Raw genomic sequence first — 22,748 nt, 5'->3', positions numbered from 1 at the left:
CATCTGCTTTCAACACACTGGCTAGAAACTTTGCTAGTTGATTAAGAAGGCCTACATTACCCAAGACCTACCAACTATTGAAAAGCTAAAGACAATTTCGACCACAGATTAGGCAAACCCTTATAATGTATAGACTGTAGAGCAGACCTGGTCATTTTACAGTCCTGGCCTACATCTGGCCCATTGTCTGTTCCGCAATGCCTCCACTGTCAGCATGCCTCTCTGAGGTGGTCAGCTTTCTGGCTTAGAGTGGCATGCTGATAGAAGTCTGTGTGGAGAGCTGCAACCACTGGACCTGTGGTTGTGTAATCTGGACTGAAAGGCTCAGGGAGATAAAGAACAAAGCTGCAAGCACTGGAAGGAGAGAGCCCAAAAAGCTGATTGGTAAAGAGGGGAGGCTTGGTTCTGGTACAAATCCCACCTGTACCAATCTCAGGCTCTTGCCTTCCAGCTCTGCCAGTTATGCCTTAGCAAGTCACAAATCCTCACAGATGATTAACCCCCGTGCCTGTCAGCTCCCTAACTGCTTTTACCAGCCTGCCCTCCACAAATATTGTGTACAGCAGATCAGCACAGGACATTTCTTCACTACTGCTTCCAGCAATCGTGAGTGTGCAGACTATTTCATGACCTGTTGTACCCATTATTCCCAGCACCAGGTGTTTTCAATGCGTTTACATACTTCTGGACCTTCACAGGTTCAAAATTATATTGACCAGAATTAAGTTCAGCCCTCCACAACAGTCTCAGTTTCTTATCTGGTCCTTGGGTAAAATTAATTGCCCATCCCTGAATAGATACAATATAAAGCTATTGCTTCCAGCTAAGAGTGTGAGTGAGTGTGTGTGTGAGTGAGTGTGTGTGTGTGAGAGTGTGAGTGAGTGTGTGTGTGTGAGAGTGTGAGTGAGTGTGTGTGTGTGAGAGTGTGAGTGAGTGTGTGTGAGTGAGTGTGTGTGTGAGAGTGTGAGTGAGTGAGAGTGTGAGTGAGTGAGTGAGTGAGTGAGAGAGAGAGAGAGAGAGAGAGAGAGAGAGTCTTGCACATTTTACCCCAAAAGCACAGTTCTTTAAACACTAGTAGTGTTTTCAAGTTTGTCAACACTTTAAACTGAATCCATATTGCCCCGGAAAAAAAGCAAGCAAAACAACTCTGTTTAGGTGGATGTTTATTTCTGAAAACCTCTGCAGAGGTTTGGGGCTCTTCTTTTTTAAAACAAGATTGTATTGTTAACAGCATTTTATAAACCATACTTTAGAGAAATACAGCTCACAAAGCTCTAAAATTAGGGAAAACAAAATGACAAATAAGTTAGATATCATGTTATGAAACCATAAACTGTACTCGGTTTTGTAGATATCATGTTATGAAAACATAACAAACTGTACTCGGTTTTGCAGAAACATTGGATAAAAAATGTTTCATTCCTTTACAGCCAGTTGTCTGGGATGCTTTACTGTAACAATACAGCATACAATGGAGTTTTTCCGGGGATGTTTTGTAAAGTTACAAGAGAGGTTTGTCCCCCCCTCCTCCTATAATTTGTTGAGGGTAAAGAAACTTTCCAAACTGGTTTAGTCATCCAAGAAAAAGTAGTTTCCACTCTTCTTCTGATCCACATCCTAAGAGGGAAAGAAAAACATGTACATTATAGATGTACTAAGCACTCATGGAGCAGAGGGGGTAAATAAAAAAGAAGCACAACTTTGTGCATTTGTAAAGCAAAAATAGAGGCAAACAGTCAAATATGTAGTTAAAATAGACCTATTTTAGTGCCATGTTAATATTGAAGTCAGCTTGAAATTATAAAAAGTGTTTTAAACTACCTAAAAATCAGCCTATAAAACCTTTATCACTACCCCCTTATTCCTAAATGGTGGCTCAACCAACAACTAATCCTTCAGTCTCAAAGACAACCAGGAAACTCAAAAGCAATACCCTGTTTTCCCAACTCCTGACAGAATCAAAGTGTGCTGTGCTGGCAGCACAGGGGTTAATCTTTGATGCAGCAGTTAGTGTAAAACCTTGTGCATTCAGAAGAGGAAGTAAACGCAGGGGCGGGCTCACAGCGACTGACCACTGTGATAGTCAATGAGATGCTATCACAGTGATCAGGTGACGCAGAACTGAGAGTCCCGGTGTAACGTTAAAAAACCATACCCCGTGGAGAAACCATACCCTCGTCACTTCCGGGCTGAAACAGCTGAGCAGCGCAGCAGTGCGCATGCTCAGAGTCCCGGATACGTGATTGAACATTAAAGAATGAGACAAGTGCGCATGCTCGGTGGGCATGAAATTCTCACGGCACTGTGTCTAATGTAAATCTTGCGGCGCTTACATTAAAACAGCTCATCTGAAACGTAAATCATCTCCGCTCTTCGCCCTGTCACTGCCCTCATCTCCGGTAATAAATATGAAAGCGGTGGCGGGTGTATGTGATGTAAATGTGACGGCGATCGTGGCTCCGTGATCCGCTTTTATATTTATTACCGGAGATGAGGGCAGTGACAGGGCGAAGAGCGGAGATGATTTACGTTTCAAATGAGCTGTTTTGATGTAAGCGCCGCAAGTGTAACTACCGTGAGAAATCCATACCCTCCGTAGCGGAACCGGAAGTGACTAGGGTATGGTTTTCTCACGGGTATGGATTTTTCACGGAACACCGGGTCTCAATTGTTAGTACAAGACCCGGGGCTTTCAGTGAGGGCCTGGTCTCTGTGCTGGGAGCATGCTGTTCAGCACGCTCCAAGCAAAAAGGGAGATTCACATATAGCCAACTTCTGTGAGGCCGCACATTTGTGTGCCATCAGTGGGAAAGGGTTAAAATGCTTTTGAAAAACACAGATTTCATGGGATTGTAAAAAAAAAAAATAAAAAATTTAATTTGCAAGAGGTTAAAAACTTGGCGTAAAGTCCTTTTCTCTGAAGTCCATTGACAGACGCAGTCCTTATGTTTCTAAGACCATTGGGTTATGCTGCCCATTGGGTAGTACTAGGCAGTAAAAAAAACAGTTTACCACGCCTACGGGGGCTGTCCCTATAGGCATAACCCCACACACACCCTGCTCCAGCATACCAGTTTCGTTGCAAGCAGTGATAAGACAAACCATCCCTATATCATAGGGGAGGGTGCGGTGTCTGCCAATGTACTTCAGAGACAAGGATTTTACGGTAAGTTCTTAAAAAAAAATCCAGCTTTCTCTATCATCCATTGACAGACGCAGCCCTTATGCTTCTTAGACCATTGGGACGTCCCAAAGCAGTGTAGGCATGAGGGATGGGAAGAACGCAAACCAAATAGTTAACGTAAACTCCAAAGGCTAAAACGTAGCCAAGTGGGTAACATGAAGCTCAACCAGGAACAACAGGAGCTCACCCATGAAAGAACCCCCCCCCCCCAAAAGAGAAACAAACGAGTCTCTTTAAACAGCAGCCTGCAAAACCTTGCGGCAAAAGGATGCATCCGAAGATGCCAACAAATCTACCTTGTAGAATTTTGTAAAAGTGTGCACAGACAGGTGCAGCTGCAGCGATTCACACCACAAAATGTATGATTTTCACGTACGATGATAAATCTTCCTAGAAGTTGCCTTCCTAGCCTTCAACAAAGTAAGAATCACAGATTCAGAGAGACCCCTATCTCTCAACACCTGCCCTGCAACAGCCATGCCGTTAATCCAGCGACCGTAAAGCAAGATGGAAGATGGGTCCCTGGGACAGCAGATCCTCCCTCAAAGGAAGTCTCCACAGGGGATCGGCGACCATTTTTACTAGGTCTGCGTACCAAGACCGACGGACGAGACCATTCTGGGGCCACCAGAACGACCAGAATTCCTTCCACCGCCACCCTGCGGAGAAGCCTTGGCAAGAGTTTTATTGGAGGGAAAACATCGATCAGCCAATACTGTCTCCAAGGAGCCACCAAGGCGACTGTGGCGTCGGCCAGAGGATCCCGAGACCTGGCCACAAACCTCTGGCCTTTTATGTTGAAGCGAGACGCAAACAGGTCTACCTCCAGAGTTCCCAACCGGACACAGAGGAGATGAAACACCTCCGAATGAAGGGACCATACCCCTTGATCCAGCACCTGACGACTCAGGTAATCCGCTTGCCAATTCTCCACACCCAGAATGCGGACTGCAGAAAGAGCAGAAACATTGTCTTCCACCCATACCAGAATTTTAGCCACCTCCCTGGCCCCCAGGACACTCTTGGTGCCCCCTTAATGATTGATGTAAGCCACAGCTGTGGCATTGTCCGATTGGATCCGAACCTGAGAACCGCGCAGCCGATTCGTCCGGTGGATCAAGCAAAGCTTGATTGCTCTGAGCGCCAGAATACTGATTGGTAAGTAAGGAAGACTCCTCTGTTGACCAGGTCCCCTGAGCACAGAGCTTCCCCAGCACTCCACCCCAACTTGACAGGCTGGCCTCCACGGTGACCACCGTCGAAAACAGTGGTAGGAAGGACTTGTCTTGACAAAATGCTGGCGACTGGATCCACCAGGATAGAGCAGACCTCGCGAGTCAGCTCAAGCGTATCATTTTGTTTAAAGACTGTGGATCCCTGTTCTATTTGGCAAGAATCTCCTTTTGCAGAGGTCTCGAGTAAGACAGAGAAAACGGAACCGCCTCGAAGATTGATACCATCAGACCCAGGCCTCTCATGCAAGTCCGTAGTGAGGACAGATCGGTTCCCAACAGCAACAGGATCGACCCCTGCAACTTAAGTATTTCCTGAGGAAGAAAGACCCTCGCCAAGGCCGCAATCCCTCTTTGGCGCAACAAAGCCAATACCGGAGCCAGCACCTTGGTAAGACTCTGGGAGCGGAGGCGAGACCAAAGGGTAACGCCACAAATTGAAAATGCTCCTCTGACACCGCAAAGCGGAGAAATCGCTGGTGTCCCCCCATAGATGGGGGATGTGTAGATACGCATCTTTGATGGAAGCCAGAAAATCGCCCTGATTTAAAGACGCCACCACCCCCTGAATGGATTCCATTCAAAACTTCTGCCCTCGCATAAAGAGGTTCAGAGCCTTGAGGTCCAGGATAGGACGCACCTTGCCCTCTATTCTGGGCACTGTGAACAGTTTTGAACAGAAACCGTGAAAGCGTTCCTACAGAGGAACCGGCACAATCACTCCTTGAGCAAGGAGATCCTTCAAACGATCTGGAAACAGGTGTAGATTTGACTGAAAGAACCTGTCCGCCGGTCGGGACTGAAATTCAATCTTGTACATTGAACGAATCAGTTTTTGAACCCATTTGTCCTGAATGAAGGAAGTCCAGGGTTCATGAAAGAAGCGCAGACATCCCCCCCACCCCAGAAACGGGTGAGGGTGCCCCTTCATGCTGAAGAGGACTTGTCCGCAGAAACGGACTGGCCGGTCTTGGTCTTGCCTGACCATGGCTTTTTAGCCCCCCCAGAAGCCCTGAACGGCTTATTGCGCCCCTGAGACACAAAAACACCACCTATGAGCGGTGAAAGAAGGCCTCCACTTACTACGGGGTGCCTTACCTTTGGAGGATTGAGAAAGAAGAATACTCTTCCCCCCAGTTAGACTTTTGATCAACTCATCCAGCGAGTCGCCAAATAATCGCTATCCCAGAAAAGGGAGATCTGTTAAGGCCTTCTTGGAAGCCTGGTCTGCCGACCAGCTCTTCAGCCAAACCACGCGTCTTATAGCAATCCCCACAGCCGACACACTGGCCAACAGGCCGCATTCAAGGACGCATCACACAGGAACACCAGGGCCTGGGCCATCTGGTCAATAAAACTGGATACACACTATCCAACTTTTGTGGTTAGATTTCCTTCAGATTTACCTTTTCTATGTAGTGCAAGGGCCTGCCAGATTGCGAACAAATTGAAAGTGTTTAGGTTTGACCTCATATTATATGGTTTTGGTAAGTCTAAAGAAAAAAGTCTTCAGAAAATCTTATATAGTGTGTATGGCCCTTAAGTTCCATCAACTCTGGGGAAACTAAGTCAGCATCCCCTTAAAAACCTTTACCCATTCCGTAACTGGCTGTGATACCAGAACAGACACAAAAACAGTTTTCAGCATCGAACCCGCCAACACATGAAGGTGGCGGGAAAAGCATTCCACCTGCTTGTCCACCGGGTCAGGAAACACTGGGGAATCATCCACAGGCACTATAGTAGATTTGTTCAACCTGGATACAGGGTGATCTGCCTTAGGCGGTACCGTCCAACGGTTCAAAACTGTCTCTGCAAAGGGATAATGGTGTTTAAAGTGCTTAGGCACTACTAGCATGTGCTTGATGCGCCGCCATTGTTCATTAACAATATCAAGAATATTCTCGGGACAAGGGAAAACCTTGCCTGATCGGGTTTTTTTGGGAGCCAAAGGACACCCGTGTCCATGTCGGTGTGGGCTCATCTGCCATTTTTAAAGTTTCCCTCACTGAAACAATCAGGGCTTCCACCAAAGCGCATTCCTGCACTGCAGCTGAAGAGGACAGGTCCTCTTCACCATCGGATTGCGAGGACAGCAATCCCTCAAGGAGGGGGGTGTCCGTGGGGAACATATCAGCCTCCGATTTAGAGGACACCACCGTTGACAGTGAAGGCAGCGGCCGTTTTCGGCTATTAAACTTTTTCATCACAAAATCAACCTTGGTCGCCAGGCTGTCCAGTGCTGTTGAAATCGCAACCAGTGACTGCGATCCGGAAGGTCTGGTAGTCGCACTAAGGGGGTCGGGGGGTGAAACCACCAGCTGGGACTCCATAATTAGTTCACAATAAAACAGGTGTACTGTCTCTTTAAGAGCGCTGTCCCCACCACCAATCACTGCAGTCCCCCTTAAATATATGCAGATAGCGGAGTGCGCAGGGATATTCCCACAGAGACCCCAGTACCTTACCACCACTCTGAGAAACCTCCAGAGCTGATCTGTGCAGCAGGAAAGTGAAAGTCACAGAATATGACATCAGCCTGGATAGAATGTGAAAGGTCACACAAAAATGGTAAGGCTACACAAAAATGGCTGCCAATGCAAGACGATAGGAAGCACTGGGAAAATGGCTGCACCATGCAGGTCAATGGGGAGAAATTCTCCTATTCCCACACTAAAGACAACGTGCCATGCGGTCAGGGGACCCCAAATTGGAGGCCACAGAGGATCTACAAGATCCAGCAGGAAAAGGTACCATTTTCACCCCCTAGGACGCCAAGCGCCGCGGCAATAGCGCCCCCTAGATGAAAGCCGCAATAAGGGCAGGGCACAGGGCCAGGTATCCTGACAGGCAAGGGGGATCTTTTAGAAAGTACTAGGTCCTTTCATCATCCCCAGGAGAGGGCCCACGTCTCACCCCCCCCCCCCAAGACCACTAAGGGATATAGGGGGGGGGGCTGCATTTACTCACCATACCATGGACCGGGTGAGCTCCGCTCCAGACAGACCACCTCCCACGCAGAGTGGGGTAGCTGCCAGCCAAAAGGTACGCTGTAACACAGGGCGTTCCAGGTCATCGCGTCCCAGCCAGACATCCACTGGAAGGCTTATCCCCATCCAAAACGGGGCTCTGTCGTGGCGAGGCCTATTGCGGGACTTGAACCTGCTCACGCTCGTAGGCCAGGCTGGGAGACCTTAGGGATCTAGATTATCCAGTGGGAAACCTCAGCCGGAAATTGCTTGTAGTTCACCTGGAGGAATCCCCCTGAACACTAACTAGCAGAAGTGAGTAAAGAAAATAAAACAAAATATTCTTAAAAAAAATTAAAACCCAAGACAGAAGTCCCAGCAGGAAACCTAGGTCCTACTCGTTCACTAGGCAGAAACAAACTGGTATGCTGGAGTAGGGCGCGTGGGTTATGCCTATAAGGAAAGCCCCCGTAGGCAAGGTAAACTGTTTTTTTACTGCCTAGTACTACTCCAGTAGGAAGCAGCATAACCCAATGGTCTAAGAAGCATAAGGGCTGCGTCTGTAAATAGACGATAGAGAAATCATAAATTGGCAAGGGAACAAAAGAAACTTATATAATATGAAGACTGTCATTGCTGATCTACTAACTGTTAATCTGATCCTCTGGCTTCACTTCTATAAGTCTTCAAGCCCAAACAAATAATATGATCAGAAAACCAATTTATATACTTGTTCTGGGTCACTGACTCAAATTACTGCAGAAAGAGAACCAGCATAATCGTCACATTTCCTTCATAAGCTCTGTAGCTTTAGCCTCGTACACACAATGAGAATATCGGACGAACGATCGTCCTTTTTTTTTTTGTTGTTGCTTGTCCCACATTGAAAATGAAGAGGCTACTAAACTTACGAAAATTCTTGTACGGCAGAATGCAACTTTGGAAGTGATGTAATGTATTGCATTCTGTAGTTTTAGAGCATGCGCAGGTTTGCTCTTCTGATTTTCCGATGAATACTGTACTGAATAATTCAAAATCGCACAAACTGGTATCATGCGAGAAAAATTTTCATGTTTGTCCCTTCAGATAATCTTTCGTGATTGGCTTTCGAAAACTGTACCAACAATCAGATTATCGTAAGATCGTTTTAAAGGCGGTATTTTTCGTCCGATTTTCTAATCACGTTTACTAGACTTTAGTAATGAGGCTCCAATACAGACAGAAATAGGTAGATGAAGTTGCGGTTACTAGCAGAGGATGCAGCATTTCAGACTAACTGCAATTATCAATTTGGGTGAGCCTATTCTAAGCTTTTAACTAAAACCAATTACTGTAAAATGAAAGAACTGACTCATATCTCCTTACAACCTTAAAAAGTTTATCCGTGCCTAAAATGTAAAATCAAATTCTTTCCCACACAGTTATTTCTAGAAGTTTGAAAATGTACTTTAACTACTTCTGGACCTGAGGGTTTTAACCCCTTAATGACCAGGCAATTTTTTGCGATACAGCACTGCGTTACTTAAACTGACATTTGCGTGGTCGTGCGACCCTGTACCCAAATAACATTTATGTCCAATTTTTCCCACAAATTCTTTTGGTGGTATTTGATCACCTCTGTGGTTCTTATTTTTTGTGATATAAACGAAAAAGAGCGACAATTTTGGAAAAAAAAAAAAGTTTTACTTTCTGCTATAAAACAGCCAATAAAATAAAAAAAATTTTTATTGGTCTTATGTAATATTCATTTCTGAGATACTCAATTTTGAGTTTTCCCTAGCTGTAGGCCATACTCATCAAAATTAAAAAAAAAAGAAATGCTTGAAATATATCTCTCTGTGTGTAATACATCTATATAAAATATAGGAGTTTCACTTTTTGAATTAAGTTACTGAAATAAATTAACTTATTGATGATATTCTAATTTTATGAGATGCACCTGCATTTTCTTGAATGCAGTAACACATTCACTATGGCTTATGAATATACACTGCTGTGTCACCCATTTCACAGGGCATGCTGTCTGAACTTCAACTACATGTCTGGACATTATGAAGTGGAGTTTCAGAAGGCACAGTGAGTACAGGGGAAACACCACGAGACTTCACTGCCTGAAAACAGTACTCCCAACATAAAAGGAGATTTTCCTTGCAAATTTATATTTGATTGTCAAAATATAGCTTATCTTATTACAATGATGATTTTATAAAAGTGTATACTGTATTGTGACTTTGGATCTCCTTTAAGCAAGGAGATTAAACACAGGTTTTTGGATTAGTAAACATTTTCCAGGCTTTTGTACATTCTTACCTTAATCGAATTCATTTTGTTTATTCTTGGTCTGTAGTTGTTGGGGTCTCTCCTAAACGTGATTTCCAGCTGAGACAAAAATTTGTTCATTCCAGCAAGAAGTGTCTGAGGGCTGAAAAAGAAAAGAAACTTATTTAACAGGTATTTACAATAAGAAATGTCAGGTGAAGGAAAATGGAAATCCAGTGCCAGTTAAAATTATATTGTTACAAATAACATTTCCATGCACACAAGGTAAACTGCCCAATGCTACGTTAATGACTGTTATATTGCCAATATCTGGTGCTTCAACAAATGGAATGATTAGCAGCAGTCCAAGATTCCCTTTCGCCTTATGTGATTAGCAGACATAACAATATGGCTAGCTCCACAAATCTGTAGAGGTTGAACATGAGCCTTCGATCATACAACACCAACTATCTTAAAATAGAAGTCCATCCTAACACTAAAATCCCTGCAGCTACAGACATCAACGATCTAACACTAACCCATCTAGCCCTTTAAAGAAGAATTCAGTATAAATAAATTTTCTGAAGTCCATCTGACTGAATCCCATGCTGAGCTGTCAGCCGCGGATTCGCTATGGAGGCGGGTGTAGAGGACACAAACAACGGAAGAGCCATAGTAAGTCTGTGAGTGACGTCACTCCCAATTCATTTCACAGCGGTTGTTGGCTGTGTCCTCTGCAGAGCTTCCACCGCTGGAGACCTGCTCGGAGCTGCTTCAAAAGAAGTTATGTATACCGATTTCTTCTATATAGGGCTAGATAGGTTAGTGTTGATGTCTGTAGATGCAGGGATTTTAGTTTTAGGGTGGACTTGCACTTTAATGTTAATAACCTGCTAAGTTTAGGATGCATCTTCCCTGGATGCACCTAAAATGCTAAGTTTTAAAACTTGAAACTCAGCAATTTAAGTACACTTTATTCTCAAACAAAACCTAAAAAAATTCTCCAAATGATATGAAACTGCAGGAAAGGCAGATTTTGAAAGTTGATGTACAAGATTAACCACTTGAAGACCAAGCCTTTTCTGAAACTTTTTGTTTAAAAATTTAAATTAGTATTTTTTTCTAGAAAATTACTTTGAACCTTCAAATATTATATATAATTTTCTTTTTTTAGCAGAGACCCTAGAGAATAAATTGCCAATTGTTGCGCTCCTTCGATGAATTAAAAGCAAAACACAACAGTTACACAGAGTAAATAGATAGCCAAGATGTCATGCTTTAAAACTGTGCAATACTTACAAATCTCCATGTGCAGCGCTTTAAAAACTTTTTTTACAGGTTATCCGTTTATAGTTACAGAGGGAGTATTGCGCTATAATTATTACCGATAATACCGTTCACTGTGATACCTCACGTGTGGTTTGAACACCGTTTACATATGTTTGCGCAACTTACGTATGCGTTCGCTTCTGTGGGTGAGCATGGAGGGATAGGGCGCTTTGATTTTTTTCCCCCTCTATTTATTTTACTTTTTATATGTATACTGTTTCAATATTTTTTATTTTAATCACTTTTATTCCTAGTACAAGGAATGTAAACATCCCTTATAATAGAAATAAGGCTGATGGGCCCCTCCTTATTGAGAGATTTGGGGGTCAAAAAGACCCCAGATCTCCAATCTTCCCTTAAAAGCAAAATACATTTTTTTTAAACTTTTACCTAAAAAAAAAAAGTTTTTATTATGACCCGGGAACTGTAAATGGCGTCACTCTAGTCCTCCATTGGCATAGAACAGAGTGTTGGCCATCTTGGCCTCACTCGTCTTCCTGTCCAGCTAACGGCCACATTGGATCGTTCTCAGGCTTTACTGATAGGTCAGGTAAGCCCAAAAACTACTGGGAAGCAGCAGGAGGAGAGGGCACCACTTTGATCTTCCAGAGAATTGGCCACAGTAAAAACAAAATGATACCAGTGTTATGGCAGCTAGCTGCTGCCATAACACTGGTATTTAACAGCAAAGTAATGATGTATTTTTACTATGGGCCGGTTGTCAAATGGTTAAGTTAAGAATTTCCTACCCAAATCCAAAATAGAGTGATTGAACTTGTCATAGCGGTCCAAAACATGGAAATCCCATCTTTCTAGCCACATTTAAAATAAGGATCATTTATTTATAGCACAGACACATCCTACATATAAAACCCAATTAAAGTCATAAATTAATTTGCAAGTTAGATAGACACTGTTCTAATAACTGAGAAGGCATTAGGGCATTTCCAAGGTTAAAGAAATCACAAATCATAACATACAGTGCTACAGGGCAAAAAAGAGAAAATTAAATTAAAAAGGCTGTGATTCTGTAGATTTTGTCTGTTTCACTGAGGCTTTTTTAATTGGGTCATTTTTTTCTTCACCAGCATAACATTGGGTACAGGTTCTTTGTAATTTTACCTGGTGTTTGGCTTAATTGTACATTTTCGATGAAGTATAAAAAGCTACCTGTTTGCAACTGTATCCCTAGATGGGATGCCATCAAAGACGATAACACGGTCAGCAAGATAAGTGGCCATAATAAAATCGTGCTCCACAATAAATGCGGTCTTTTTAGCATGAAGAATGAATCTACAATGAGAAAAGCCATTAGTTAAATGATTGAACATCATATTTGCTCAATACATGAAGATGAAAAAGAAAACTACCGTTTGACGACTCTGGCAGCCATGAGACGTTGTTCAGAATCCAAATACGCTGAAGGCTCGTCAATTAGGTACACATCGGCAGGTTTACCCAAACACAGTGCCAAAGCCACACGTTGCAACTCACCTCCAGACAATGTCTGCACCTGTTAGGCATAATCACAAAACTCTCACAGAATGCTCAATGTTTGGGGTATAAACTATATTAAACATACATTAATCCTTCCATGACCTGAGGTAAATAAAGCTTAGATACCCAAACCAAATTTTGAGATTCTATCTCTGGCCATTAAATAGAAACCTCACTAACTGGTTTTAAATAGTTAGGGTCCTTTTACACTGGTGCACACAAAAACTCATATTGCGCTTTCAATGCATTTTTGGTACCTTTTCTGGATTCCTAACTCCCAGCATATCCCTTTGCAGGGTCTTTTTTGTGGCCAGCCTAAGGCATCCCTGTGCAATAATCATGCTATCTAATCAGCATCTTGATATGCCACACCTGTAAGGTGGATGGATTATTTCAGCAAAGGAAAAGTGCTAACAGAGATTTAGATTTGTGAACAATATTTGAGAGAAATAGGCCATATGTGTACATAGAAAAAAAGTGTTCGATTTTTTGAGATCTCCCATGAAAAATGGAGGCAGAAACAAAAGTGTTGCGTTTATAATTTTGTTCAAAATTATATATATATAAACTGTTTTTCTGTGCAGTGCAAGTCAATTTGTTTTGATTTTAAGGATGAAGGTAGAATACCTCTTGATCAATAATATTTTCGATTTGCATCGGTTTCATCACATCGGTTACAAACTGAGGATGGGTGTAGGCGTCTCTAATCTTCTCATGTAGCAGTTGGCGGACACTTCCCTGTTTGTAACAAAATATTAGTATAAGAATATGCATTGACAATTTTGTGTTTTTCATATACCACTTTTGGTCTTATTTTGTGTAAAAGATTAGTAACTTATAGAAACAAACTGGAGTTTACTGTAATCATAGCAGTAAAAAGACCAATAGAAGTCACTATATTTTGCAGTCTTTACGCTTTTCCCTACCTAAATAGTTCTCTTTTGCAATAAAGTAGCCTTTGCTTACACCTTAAAGCGAACCTCAAGCTTTTATTATGTGACCAGCGGCAAATTCAAACCACATTCATAAAAAGATGTTTCTCTTTGCTTCTAAATGGGAGGTGTACAGGTCAGTTCAGGAAATTGCGTGTCAATTACTGATCTAAGCCTGAAGAGTAGACAATTTGACCCAAAGAAAGAAAAATACTGGCTTTTTATCCAGCATGTGTTGGTGGAGTACGACAGACAAAAGTTCCAGTGGCTGGGTAGGAGTGGAGAAAGGTTCTGCTTGAAGCTCACATAAGGCCAGATGAAACTGCATTATTATGGTATGTTACCATTTTGACATATTTTACAATCTATCATTCAAGGCTATTAGAAGTTTCTGAATGCATTAAACATAAAAAATAAACTACAGGATAAGTATTGCCCATCTACAAAATTCCCCATTTTAGGTTTTACGTACTGTGGACTTAGGACTGATTTTCTGTGGTTTGTAGCTCACATTAAGGAATGGTACGTCACCTGTAATGAAAATACATGAAAGTAAATTCATCCAATCTGACAAGCCATTTTTACATCAACATAAACAGCCAGTATTACTTTGAAATTCTCTTACCCTAATGCTCATCAATAAACCTAAAGTGTTATTAAACCCACAACAGTAAAATCACTCTGTATATGCAGTAAAGCATACTTGTTATACTCATGGTGGAAACTAAGGGGTTAATCCTCCGCATTGTGTAAAAAAGCTGTGGGATCCTATCTTCTCTTATTCTCCCCTTTTACTATCCCAAATCCATCTGCTGTAAGTACAAAGCCTTGGGGGCACTCAGTTTGGTGTGTATTGCAAGAGTTTTTTTTTTGAGAGGGTGCGTGTGATCAGCACATGGCCAATCAGCACTGTCCAGACAGAGGGTCAGGGGACATGCAGCCTCATAGGACAGTCAGTAGAAAGAGTAGAATGAAAACCCCTCCCTACAAGCTTTAATTAGACACTGATAGAAGTCAGAAGACTGCTATATACTGCTGATTAGAAAAGGTATTTATCGGTTTATATTTACTAAATTAATTGCATTTCCATGTTCTGTGTACTGTGGGAGACCAGATATAGTGAATGCAGAGTATTTGGTTTAGTTAACACTTTAAATAATAAACGGTCCTTTTACCTATATAACCAAGAAACGTTTAATAAGCATTATGGGCTCTGCAATACAATGTATAAAAGCAAATATTTCTGATAAAGCTTCTCTTCTGCACTCTTCTCAACCAAGGTCTGGAGGAGGGGCTCCATCACATAGATTACATTTGCAAGTTTTTATATTTACTTGTAAAAAAAAAAAAAAAAAAAAAAAAAAAAAAGACAAGCTTTGACAATCATTTTCTCTTAGTGCATATGGAAAAATAACAAAGCATGTAACATGTACAGCCCTGAACTCACAAATCTAAATAGGGCATAAGTACTTGGAGCATGGAGCATACCTATACATGGAAAAAAAGTGCTTTTTTTTCGGCTTATGGGCACTTTTAAATATAGTATGAAGTCAGAAAGGAAACATTAATCTCACCTCCTTCATCTGGTTTCAGCCTACCAGCAAGCATTCGAATAAAGGTAGTTTTGCCAGTTCCTGTTAAGAAAAAAAAAAAAAAAAAAAAAAAAAAAAAAAAGAGACTATGTTACTAATCTCAAATGAGTCCTTCAAACAGGAAAACAAAAAAAAAAAAAAAAAAAACTGTCATATGCGCTTGTGCCAAACTTTGTTGCTGGAAAATAGTATGTACTTATTTTGTATGTTTACCATAAAGGTTGCAGCAAACAGGAATTTTTTTTTTACCTTCCGTTTACAGGAAAAACATTGGCTGGACTGCTCCAGTTTATCAATGCAGACCGGGTAATCATTTTCGCATATTGTTGGTACTAAGCACTAGTACGTTTTTAAAGTGTGAGGAATTACAAAAAAAAAAAAAAAAAAAAAAAGTCGTACAGCTAAAAAGAATAGGGTTTCCCCACCTTCCTTCTTTTAGGATGGAGAGAATAAGGTCTATATATAAATAGACATTAAGCCTGTTAAATTAACGGGCGCTAGAACATATGTGGTCAAACATTTGTAAAAACAGACTTAGCAGTAAGTCCACACGAGCGCGCACCCGCCGTGTGCCTGCGCACACCAACCGCTTCCAACAGTTTTGCCCAGCTGCCGGAAGTCTCTGCGCTCCAAGTCCCAACGGCTGTCCAAGGGGCACATGCGCAGTAGCGCAATCCCACGCACACAGGGACTGGACGCAGAGACACTTGTACTTTATATGTATAGATTATTTAGTATACTTAGAACAGAAGGAGCTATATATAGGGGGGGGGGGGGGGAGGGGATTGTAGTGTGTTGGGGGGGGGGAGGAGATTGTAGTGTATGTGGAGGGGAGGGGATTGTAGTGTATGGGGGAAGGAGGGGATTGTAGTGTATGGGGGAGGGAGGGGATTGTAGTGTATGGGGGAGGGAGGAGATTGTAGTGTATGGGGGAGGGAGGAGATTGTAGTGTATGGGGGGGGGATTATAGTGTATGGGGGAGGGGTTCTACAGTGCATGGGGGAGGGAGGGGATTGAAGCGTGGGTGGGGAGAGGGAGGGGATTGTAGTGGGGGGAGGGGATTGTAGTGTGTTGGGGGGAGGGGATTGTAGTGTGTTGGGGAAGGGATTGTAGTTTATGGGGAAGGGAGGGGATTGTAGTGTTGGGGGGAGGGAGGGGATTGTAATGTGGGGGGGGGGAGGAAGGGGATTGTAGTGTATGAGGGGGGAAAGAGGGAATTGTAGTGTATGGGGGAGGGGATTGTAGTGTATTGGGGGGGGGGATTATAGTGTGTGGGGGAGGGAGGGGACTGTAGTGTATGGGTGGGAATGTAGTGTATGTGGGAGGGAGGGGATTGTAGTGTATGGGGGAGGGAGGGGATTGTAGTGTATGTGGGAGGGAGGGGATTGTAGTGTATGGGGGAGGGAGGGGATTGTAGTGTATGGGGGAGGGAGGGGATTGTAGTGTATGGGGAAGGGAGGGGATTGTAGTGTTGGGGGGAGGGAGGGGATTGTAGTGTATGGGGGAGGGAGGGGACTGTAGTGTATGGGGGAGGGAGGGGACTGTAGTGTATGGGGGGACGGAGGGGATTATAGTGAATGGGGGGTTATTATAGTGTATGGGGGAGGGGCTCTACAGTGTATGGGGGAGGGGCTCTACAGCGTATGGGGAGGGAGAGGATTGTAGCGTGGGGGGAGGGGATTGTAGTGTGTTGGGGGGGAGGGAATTGCAGTGTGTTGGGGAAGGGAGGGCATTGTAGTGTATGGGGAAGGGGATTGTAGTGTATGGGGGAGGGAGGGGATTGTATTGTATGGAGGGGAGGGGATTGTATTGTATGGAGGGGAGGGGATTGTAGTGTATGGGGGAGGGAGGGGATTGTAGTGTGGGGGGGTAGAGGGGATTGTAGTGTATGGGGGGAGGGGATTGTAGTGTATGAGGGAGGGAGGGGATTGTAGTGTATGGGGAAGGGAGGGGATTGTAGTGTATGGGGGAGGGAGGGGATTGTAGTGTATGGGAGGAGGGGATTGTAGTGTATGAGGGAGGGAGGTGATTGTAGTGTATGGGGGAGGGAGGGGATTGTAGTGTATGGGGGGGATTGAACGATAAATGTCGGGTTGGAGATTGGTGTGGGGGAGGGGAGATGTGAGGGCAGGAAATCAGACAGGAGGGGAGCTCCTGACACACACAGAACAGTGGATCATTTAATAGGAAAAGACACCCAAATACACCACCACCTCCCCCTTCCAGGAAAATTGCTGTTACGGGCGAACCAAAGGTGCTGGAGACCCCGAAATTGTACCGCAGGTGGCCAAGACACTCCCCTACAGCTGAGAAAAATTACGGGGTTCAGGGATGTAAGGGCGTGGAGCAGTGACCCCGAGAACCAGGCCGTGACCTAACTGCGAGGTGACCAGGTTTAACATTGGAGTCTATGGCGGGGGGAGGCCCGGTTCTCGGGGTCACTGTTCCGCGCCCTTTCATCCCCAAACCCCGAAATTTTTCTCAGCTGTAGGGGAGTGTCTTGGCCACCTGCGGTACAATTTTGGGGTCTCTAGCACCTTTGGTTCGCCCGTGACAGCAATTTTCCCGCGGCGGTATTCTCTGCGTCCCAACGGCTGTTCGTTCAGCACATGCGCAGTAGTGCAATATCACGGACACACGGAAAGCGGACGCAGGGACACATGGGTCTTATTAATATAGATATATTTTTAGGTTTGGCTACAGTACGGGAAGGCTTACTATTCCTGTGTTTATTAATGTCTATTTCTTGTTCATAAGACTTTCCTTCACTCTTATACAAGACACAACAGGAGAGGATAGGAAATCCTCCTTTAGGCAGTTTTCACCAGGAGAATCCCATTTCTTCCCACTCCGGTTCCAGCAACAAAACATGAAATTTTGAATCTTTCATTAATATGTCCCAGGGACAATGGATAGTAGTACAAATACAAAGGGTGAAAATCCTCATTGGGACGAACACACCATGCTATCCAATACTATAAAAATATAGGATTTTTGTACATGCCATACATTTTTTTGAAGGACCACAGAAATCCCACCTTTCACCTTCATGTTATACTGCCTCCTATAAGAGGATTGGACACTGGCAAACAAAACTGAGTAGGCAAAGGATTAGCCCTCCTACCACCAGCATTCCCCAGTTTTGTAGCAAAGGAGCCCAGAGAACACAATTATAAAACACACAGGGGTCAGACTGGTGTCCCTCAATGGATTTCAAGAAAATTTAAAACAATTCAATTTTTTTCCATGTCAATAAGGGATGCAAAGTTTTTCACCTTCGGGCTATCCAAAAGCAGTCTGCATGAGGTGTGGGAAACACAGCAGGCAACCCCTCCCCCTTCCCAACCCCCCCCCCCCCCCAGAACACTGCCTAAAGGATCTTACACCTGAAGGGGACATCAGATGAGGCCGGAACATCCATTTGGTGGCACTTAGAGAACATGTGAACAAAAGACGCAGTGGCAGCCTTACAAATCCAAGAAACTATAGTCTGATGCCATAACAACCCAAGAAGCAAAGGGAAGAGTGGGACCCTATCTTTGGGGTTATAAACTTGGACAATAGTCTGTCTGAACTACTGAGAAATGGTGGAACAAGTAACCAATGAATTCTTACAAGGTTCGTTGGAATTACAAAAAGGGAATAGGTCTTCCTTGAAAGAGGAAGTGGCTGACAGAAACTCTCACAAACCAAATCACATCCAGACAATGGAGGACAGTGAAATTTATTTAGGATTAACTGAAACCACCAAAGAAGAACAACTCCCCTGTTGAGGCGAGGCAGAGGCTACCTTAGGTAAGGAAGTCCTTGATCACCACAACACCTTATCCCTATGTAAAATAAAAAAAAGAGTGCCTTACAAGTCCAGCAGTTCAGACACTCGCATTGTAGTGGCGATGGCGACAAGGTATACCATCTTGTGGGTTACAGTAAAAAGAAATAATTTTAATAGATTTAAATGGCAGTTTAACCACAGAGAAAATTAGATTCAGATCCACAGGGGAACAAACGAGGATGTGCTACATGGGAGACTCCCTGTATAAAAGATCTTAATCAAGAAATAAGAGGCCAGCGGTCTCAAACAAAACGACATGAGTAGAAATCTGATCCTTGATAATGCTGAGAATGCATGCTAGCACTATGCTTTTATCTTGCAGGTTTACAACTGCTTTAACTCCAATGGGGGAAGCCCAAAGACTCACACCAAGTGAAGCCTTCAGTATGCGAATATGGACCATGTGGGTAGACTGTCTAGCTTTAAATATGGTGTCATTTTGTCAAATCAACTAAAAAGCATGATAGCAAGTCAGTCCTTGGGACAGAAGATCCAGATGATATGGTATAGCACAACAAGCATCTGCAAGGAGTCGTACTGTCACAGTACCACATTTATCAAGGTTGAATCCAGATCACCGAATGCCCTTCATCTCGATCCTGGGCTGATAAGGAAGAAGTTTTAAAGAAGAAAAGGCATAGATCACTGTGCATTGATCCCAGCCACAGAGTCAAATCATCTAGAGAAAAACCTGTCTAGCTGGCTGTTTAACCTTAAAGCCAGGACATCAACATTTGGTGCTCCTCATCTGTGTCATAGGTCTTAGAGTGCTCCTTGGTGTAAGAACTACTCCCCTGGGTCCAGATCCTGTCAACTGAGCAACTGTCCACACCTGGGCTGGAAATGACAAGACTAAGCTGGAACATTAACTTTTTCCAGGACAGAATCCACTGTACCTCTCTCACTGTAAGAAGACTTCTCGTCCCTCCCTGATGGTTGATGTATGACATTGCTGTGGTGTTGTCATACTGAATCCAAATCAAATTACCCTACAGCAGGATGATCCAACGCTGCAAAGACAGCCAAAATCACTTAACATTCCAAGATGTTTATCAGGAGATGAAATTACTCTGAAGATCAAGTTCCCTGCACCAATAAGTTGGCCCAAGATTCCTCACCAGTGCAACAGACTCGCCCCCAAGGTGCAGAAGAGAGGCAGCATGGGAGGGCCACAAGCTGAAAGTGCAGGAGACCTACAGCAAAGCATCGGGAAGGCTAATGCACTGGAAAAATTTAGGACATGCAGGCAGGTCTCCTCGATGTCCACAGAAACCTGAACGTCTCCCTGGTAAAGGGAGGCAATGACAGACCTGATCGATTCCATGAGGAATTTCTAAACCCGAATAAAGACATTCATTAAGATTCCTCCCTTTCAGTCTAGGAACAGAATACCTTGGGAGTACACATACCGTTTGTTGGTTTTTCATCCATCCGTTGACGGATGAAAAACGGACATCAATGCATCTCTATGTAAAAACAGACGACAACGGATCATCCGTTAAACACGTCCACTTCCGTCAATGTCCGCTTTTTCGAACGGATGAATGCCCTATTTTTCATCCGTCAAAAAAAAAAATGGATCGGACGAAAAACGGATGTAAACGGACAAACGGTAGTGGATGTAAAAAAAAACGGATGAAAAATTGGACAGAAAAACGGATACATTTTGACGTGACTGAACTGATGAACTGAACGGACGGTATGTGTGAAAGGGGCCTTACACAAGTTTCTGTGAGGAGGATGGCTGATTTTGCCACCAGTAGCATCCTTGATAAGGTATCAAAAGCTGGTCAGAAGAGAGGTCACTTAAAGGCAATCATGCAGATTAAATGCTACTTACATGCAGACTGGACATGATACTACCCAGCAAATGTCAGTGCTCAGTCCCACAGCATTTGTACCATTTATTTTGGAAACCAGCTTGGTCGCCATGATAGTAAGGTATGAAAGCAAATACATTTTTTTAATGACAAAGCAGTGTTGTGATCACTATTACATCAATCACTAGCTAAAAATATTTCAATATCCAGTCTCTTCACTGTGACTATTCAACAGCTTAGTCACTACAAGTATACAGTACATATGAAATTGCACACATAAGCACATACCCCATGAACAGATACATTTGTGTTAAAGCCTGTAAAATGGGAAGCACAAATCTGCTCTGTGCTGAAATACTCACCGTGCCTTTGGTTGGAATCTCCCTAATGTTTTAAAAGGGAGGTTTTTGAAGACCAGACAGTACCAAGTTAAGATCCCACGGAGGTAACGGGGACCGTATCATAGGAGCCATATGACGAACTCCCTGGCTAAAAGTGTGAATCGAAGAATGCGTAGCTAAAGGGCATTGAAAAAACACAGCCAAAGCCGACACCTGGTCTTTATCCTAGCCACTGAAAAGGAGCGTGGATGCACCTTAATCGATTCACACCATGAGATGTACGATTTCCACGTACGATGACAAATCTTCCTGAAGGTAGATTTTCTAGCCTTTAACAGTGTAGGAATCACTGTCCTTCAATACCTGGCTTTCAACAGCCACGCCGTTAAAGCCAGCGACTGTAAAGCAGGTTGGAAGATAGGCCCTTGAGACAACAGATCTTCCCTGAGAGGAAGTCTCCAAGGAGCATCGGCAACCAACCTTACCAGATCTGTATACCAAGACCAGTGAGGCCACAAGAATGACAGAAATCCCTTACACCTCTATTCTGCGCAGAAGCCTTGGCAGAAGTTTCAGCATTACACCAAACGCATAGATCCACCGATACTGACCCCAAGGAGCCACCAGTGCCGTCTGTGGTGTGGGCCAGAGGATCCAGAGACCTGGCTACAAACCTCTATACCTTCTCGTTGAGCCGAGAAACAGGTCTACATCAAGTGTCCACCACCGGACACACAACAGGTGAAACACCTCCGGGTGCAGACATTACCCCTCATCCAACATCAAACGACTCAAGTAATCCACCTGCCAGTTCTCCACTCCGGGTATAAGCGGAGAGGGCTGGAACAAAGTTTTCTGCCCATATTAAGATCTCGGCCACCTCCCAGGCCGCCAGGACACTCTTGGTGCCCCCTTGTTGATTGACGTAAACAGCCACGCATTGTCTGATTGAATCCGAACTGGACAAACCTTTAGGTGATTTGTCCAGTGACTCAAGCAAAGCTTTATCGCTCCGAGTTCCAGAATATTGATCGTACTCTTTCAGAGTCCAGGTCCCCTAGACACACCCCATTTAAAACCTCTGTACCCGCACAAAGCGATTCCGATCAGAGAGGCTCGTGGGACCATTTTTCCTGAATCAAGGAGGTCCCTGGTTTCGGACAGAAAAGACGCCCCCCCCCCCCGCCCCAGATACGGGTGAGGGTGTCCCTTCATGCAGACCGAGATTAGTCTGCAGATCTGGAGGGGCCTGTTCTCGGCTTACCCTTCCACGTCTTCTTGGAACCCCAGATGACCTAAATGGCTTAGGTCCTTTCTCCTGTGTGCTGAAAAAAATGGATTTTTGTAAAATCTTACCGTAAAATCCTTTTCTCTTAGCTCATCGACAGACGTAGTCCTCGGTGATACACCACCTTCGGGTTATGTTACCTCCGCAGGAGCAGGACTAGACAGGAAATTAAAAAGCTCTGGCCACACCCTAGGGGCAGTCCCAGAGGGTATATCCTCTCTCTCTCTGCCTCAGCAAATCAGTTATGTGAAAAAGCAGTGCTTAGAGAATTTAACCCAACCCAACTCCAAAACAGAGGGGCGGGGACTACGTCTGTCGATGAGCTAAGAGAAAAGGATTTTACGGTAAGATTTTACAAAAATCCATTTTTCTCTAGCGCTCATCGACAGACGTAGTCCTCGGTGATACACCACCTTCGGGACGTCCCAGAGCAGTATCACAACTGAGGGGTGGGAAAATGGAAATCAAAT

The 22,748-nt window shown here is 43.8% G+C and overlaps 1 protein-coding gene across 1 annotated transcript in view; it reads right to left on the bottom strand.

The window, feature by feature from the left end:
* Window positions 1-1,198: 1,198 nt before the first annotated feature.
* ABCE1 (ATP binding cassette subfamily E member 1) overlaps window positions 1,199-22,748 on the bottom strand; it is a 66,459-nt gene continuing 44,909 nt past the window's right edge. Inside the window, exons 11-18 of the mRNA XM_082254586.1 lie at window positions 14,977-15,036; window positions 13,875-13,933; window positions 13,098-13,208; window positions 12,344-12,486; window positions 12,144-12,266; window positions 9,696-9,807; window positions 1,375-1,617; window positions 1,199-1,333 (exon numbers count right to left, since the gene is read on the bottom strand). Of these exons, the coding sequence (XP_082110712.1) occupies window positions 1,570-1,617; window positions 9,696-9,807; window positions 12,144-12,266; window positions 12,344-12,486; window positions 13,098-13,208; window positions 13,875-13,933; window positions 14,977-15,036 (656 nt within the window). The 3' untranslated portion in view covers window positions 1,199-1,333; window positions 1,375-1,569. The remainder of the gene's footprint in view (window positions 1,334-1,374; window positions 1,618-9,695; window positions 9,808-12,143; window positions 12,267-12,343; window positions 12,487-13,097; window positions 13,209-13,874; window positions 13,934-14,976; window positions 15,037-22,748) is intronic.

Source organism: Pelophylax lessonae (genome assembly GCF_965119305.1).
Source record: "Pelophylax lessonae genome assembly, chromosome: 1".
In the NCBI taxonomy this organism is placed as follows: Eukaryota; Metazoa; Chordata; class Amphibia; order Anura; family Ranidae; genus Pelophylax; species Pelophylax lessonae.
This window is presented reverse-complemented; position numbering and strand designations above follow the sequence as displayed.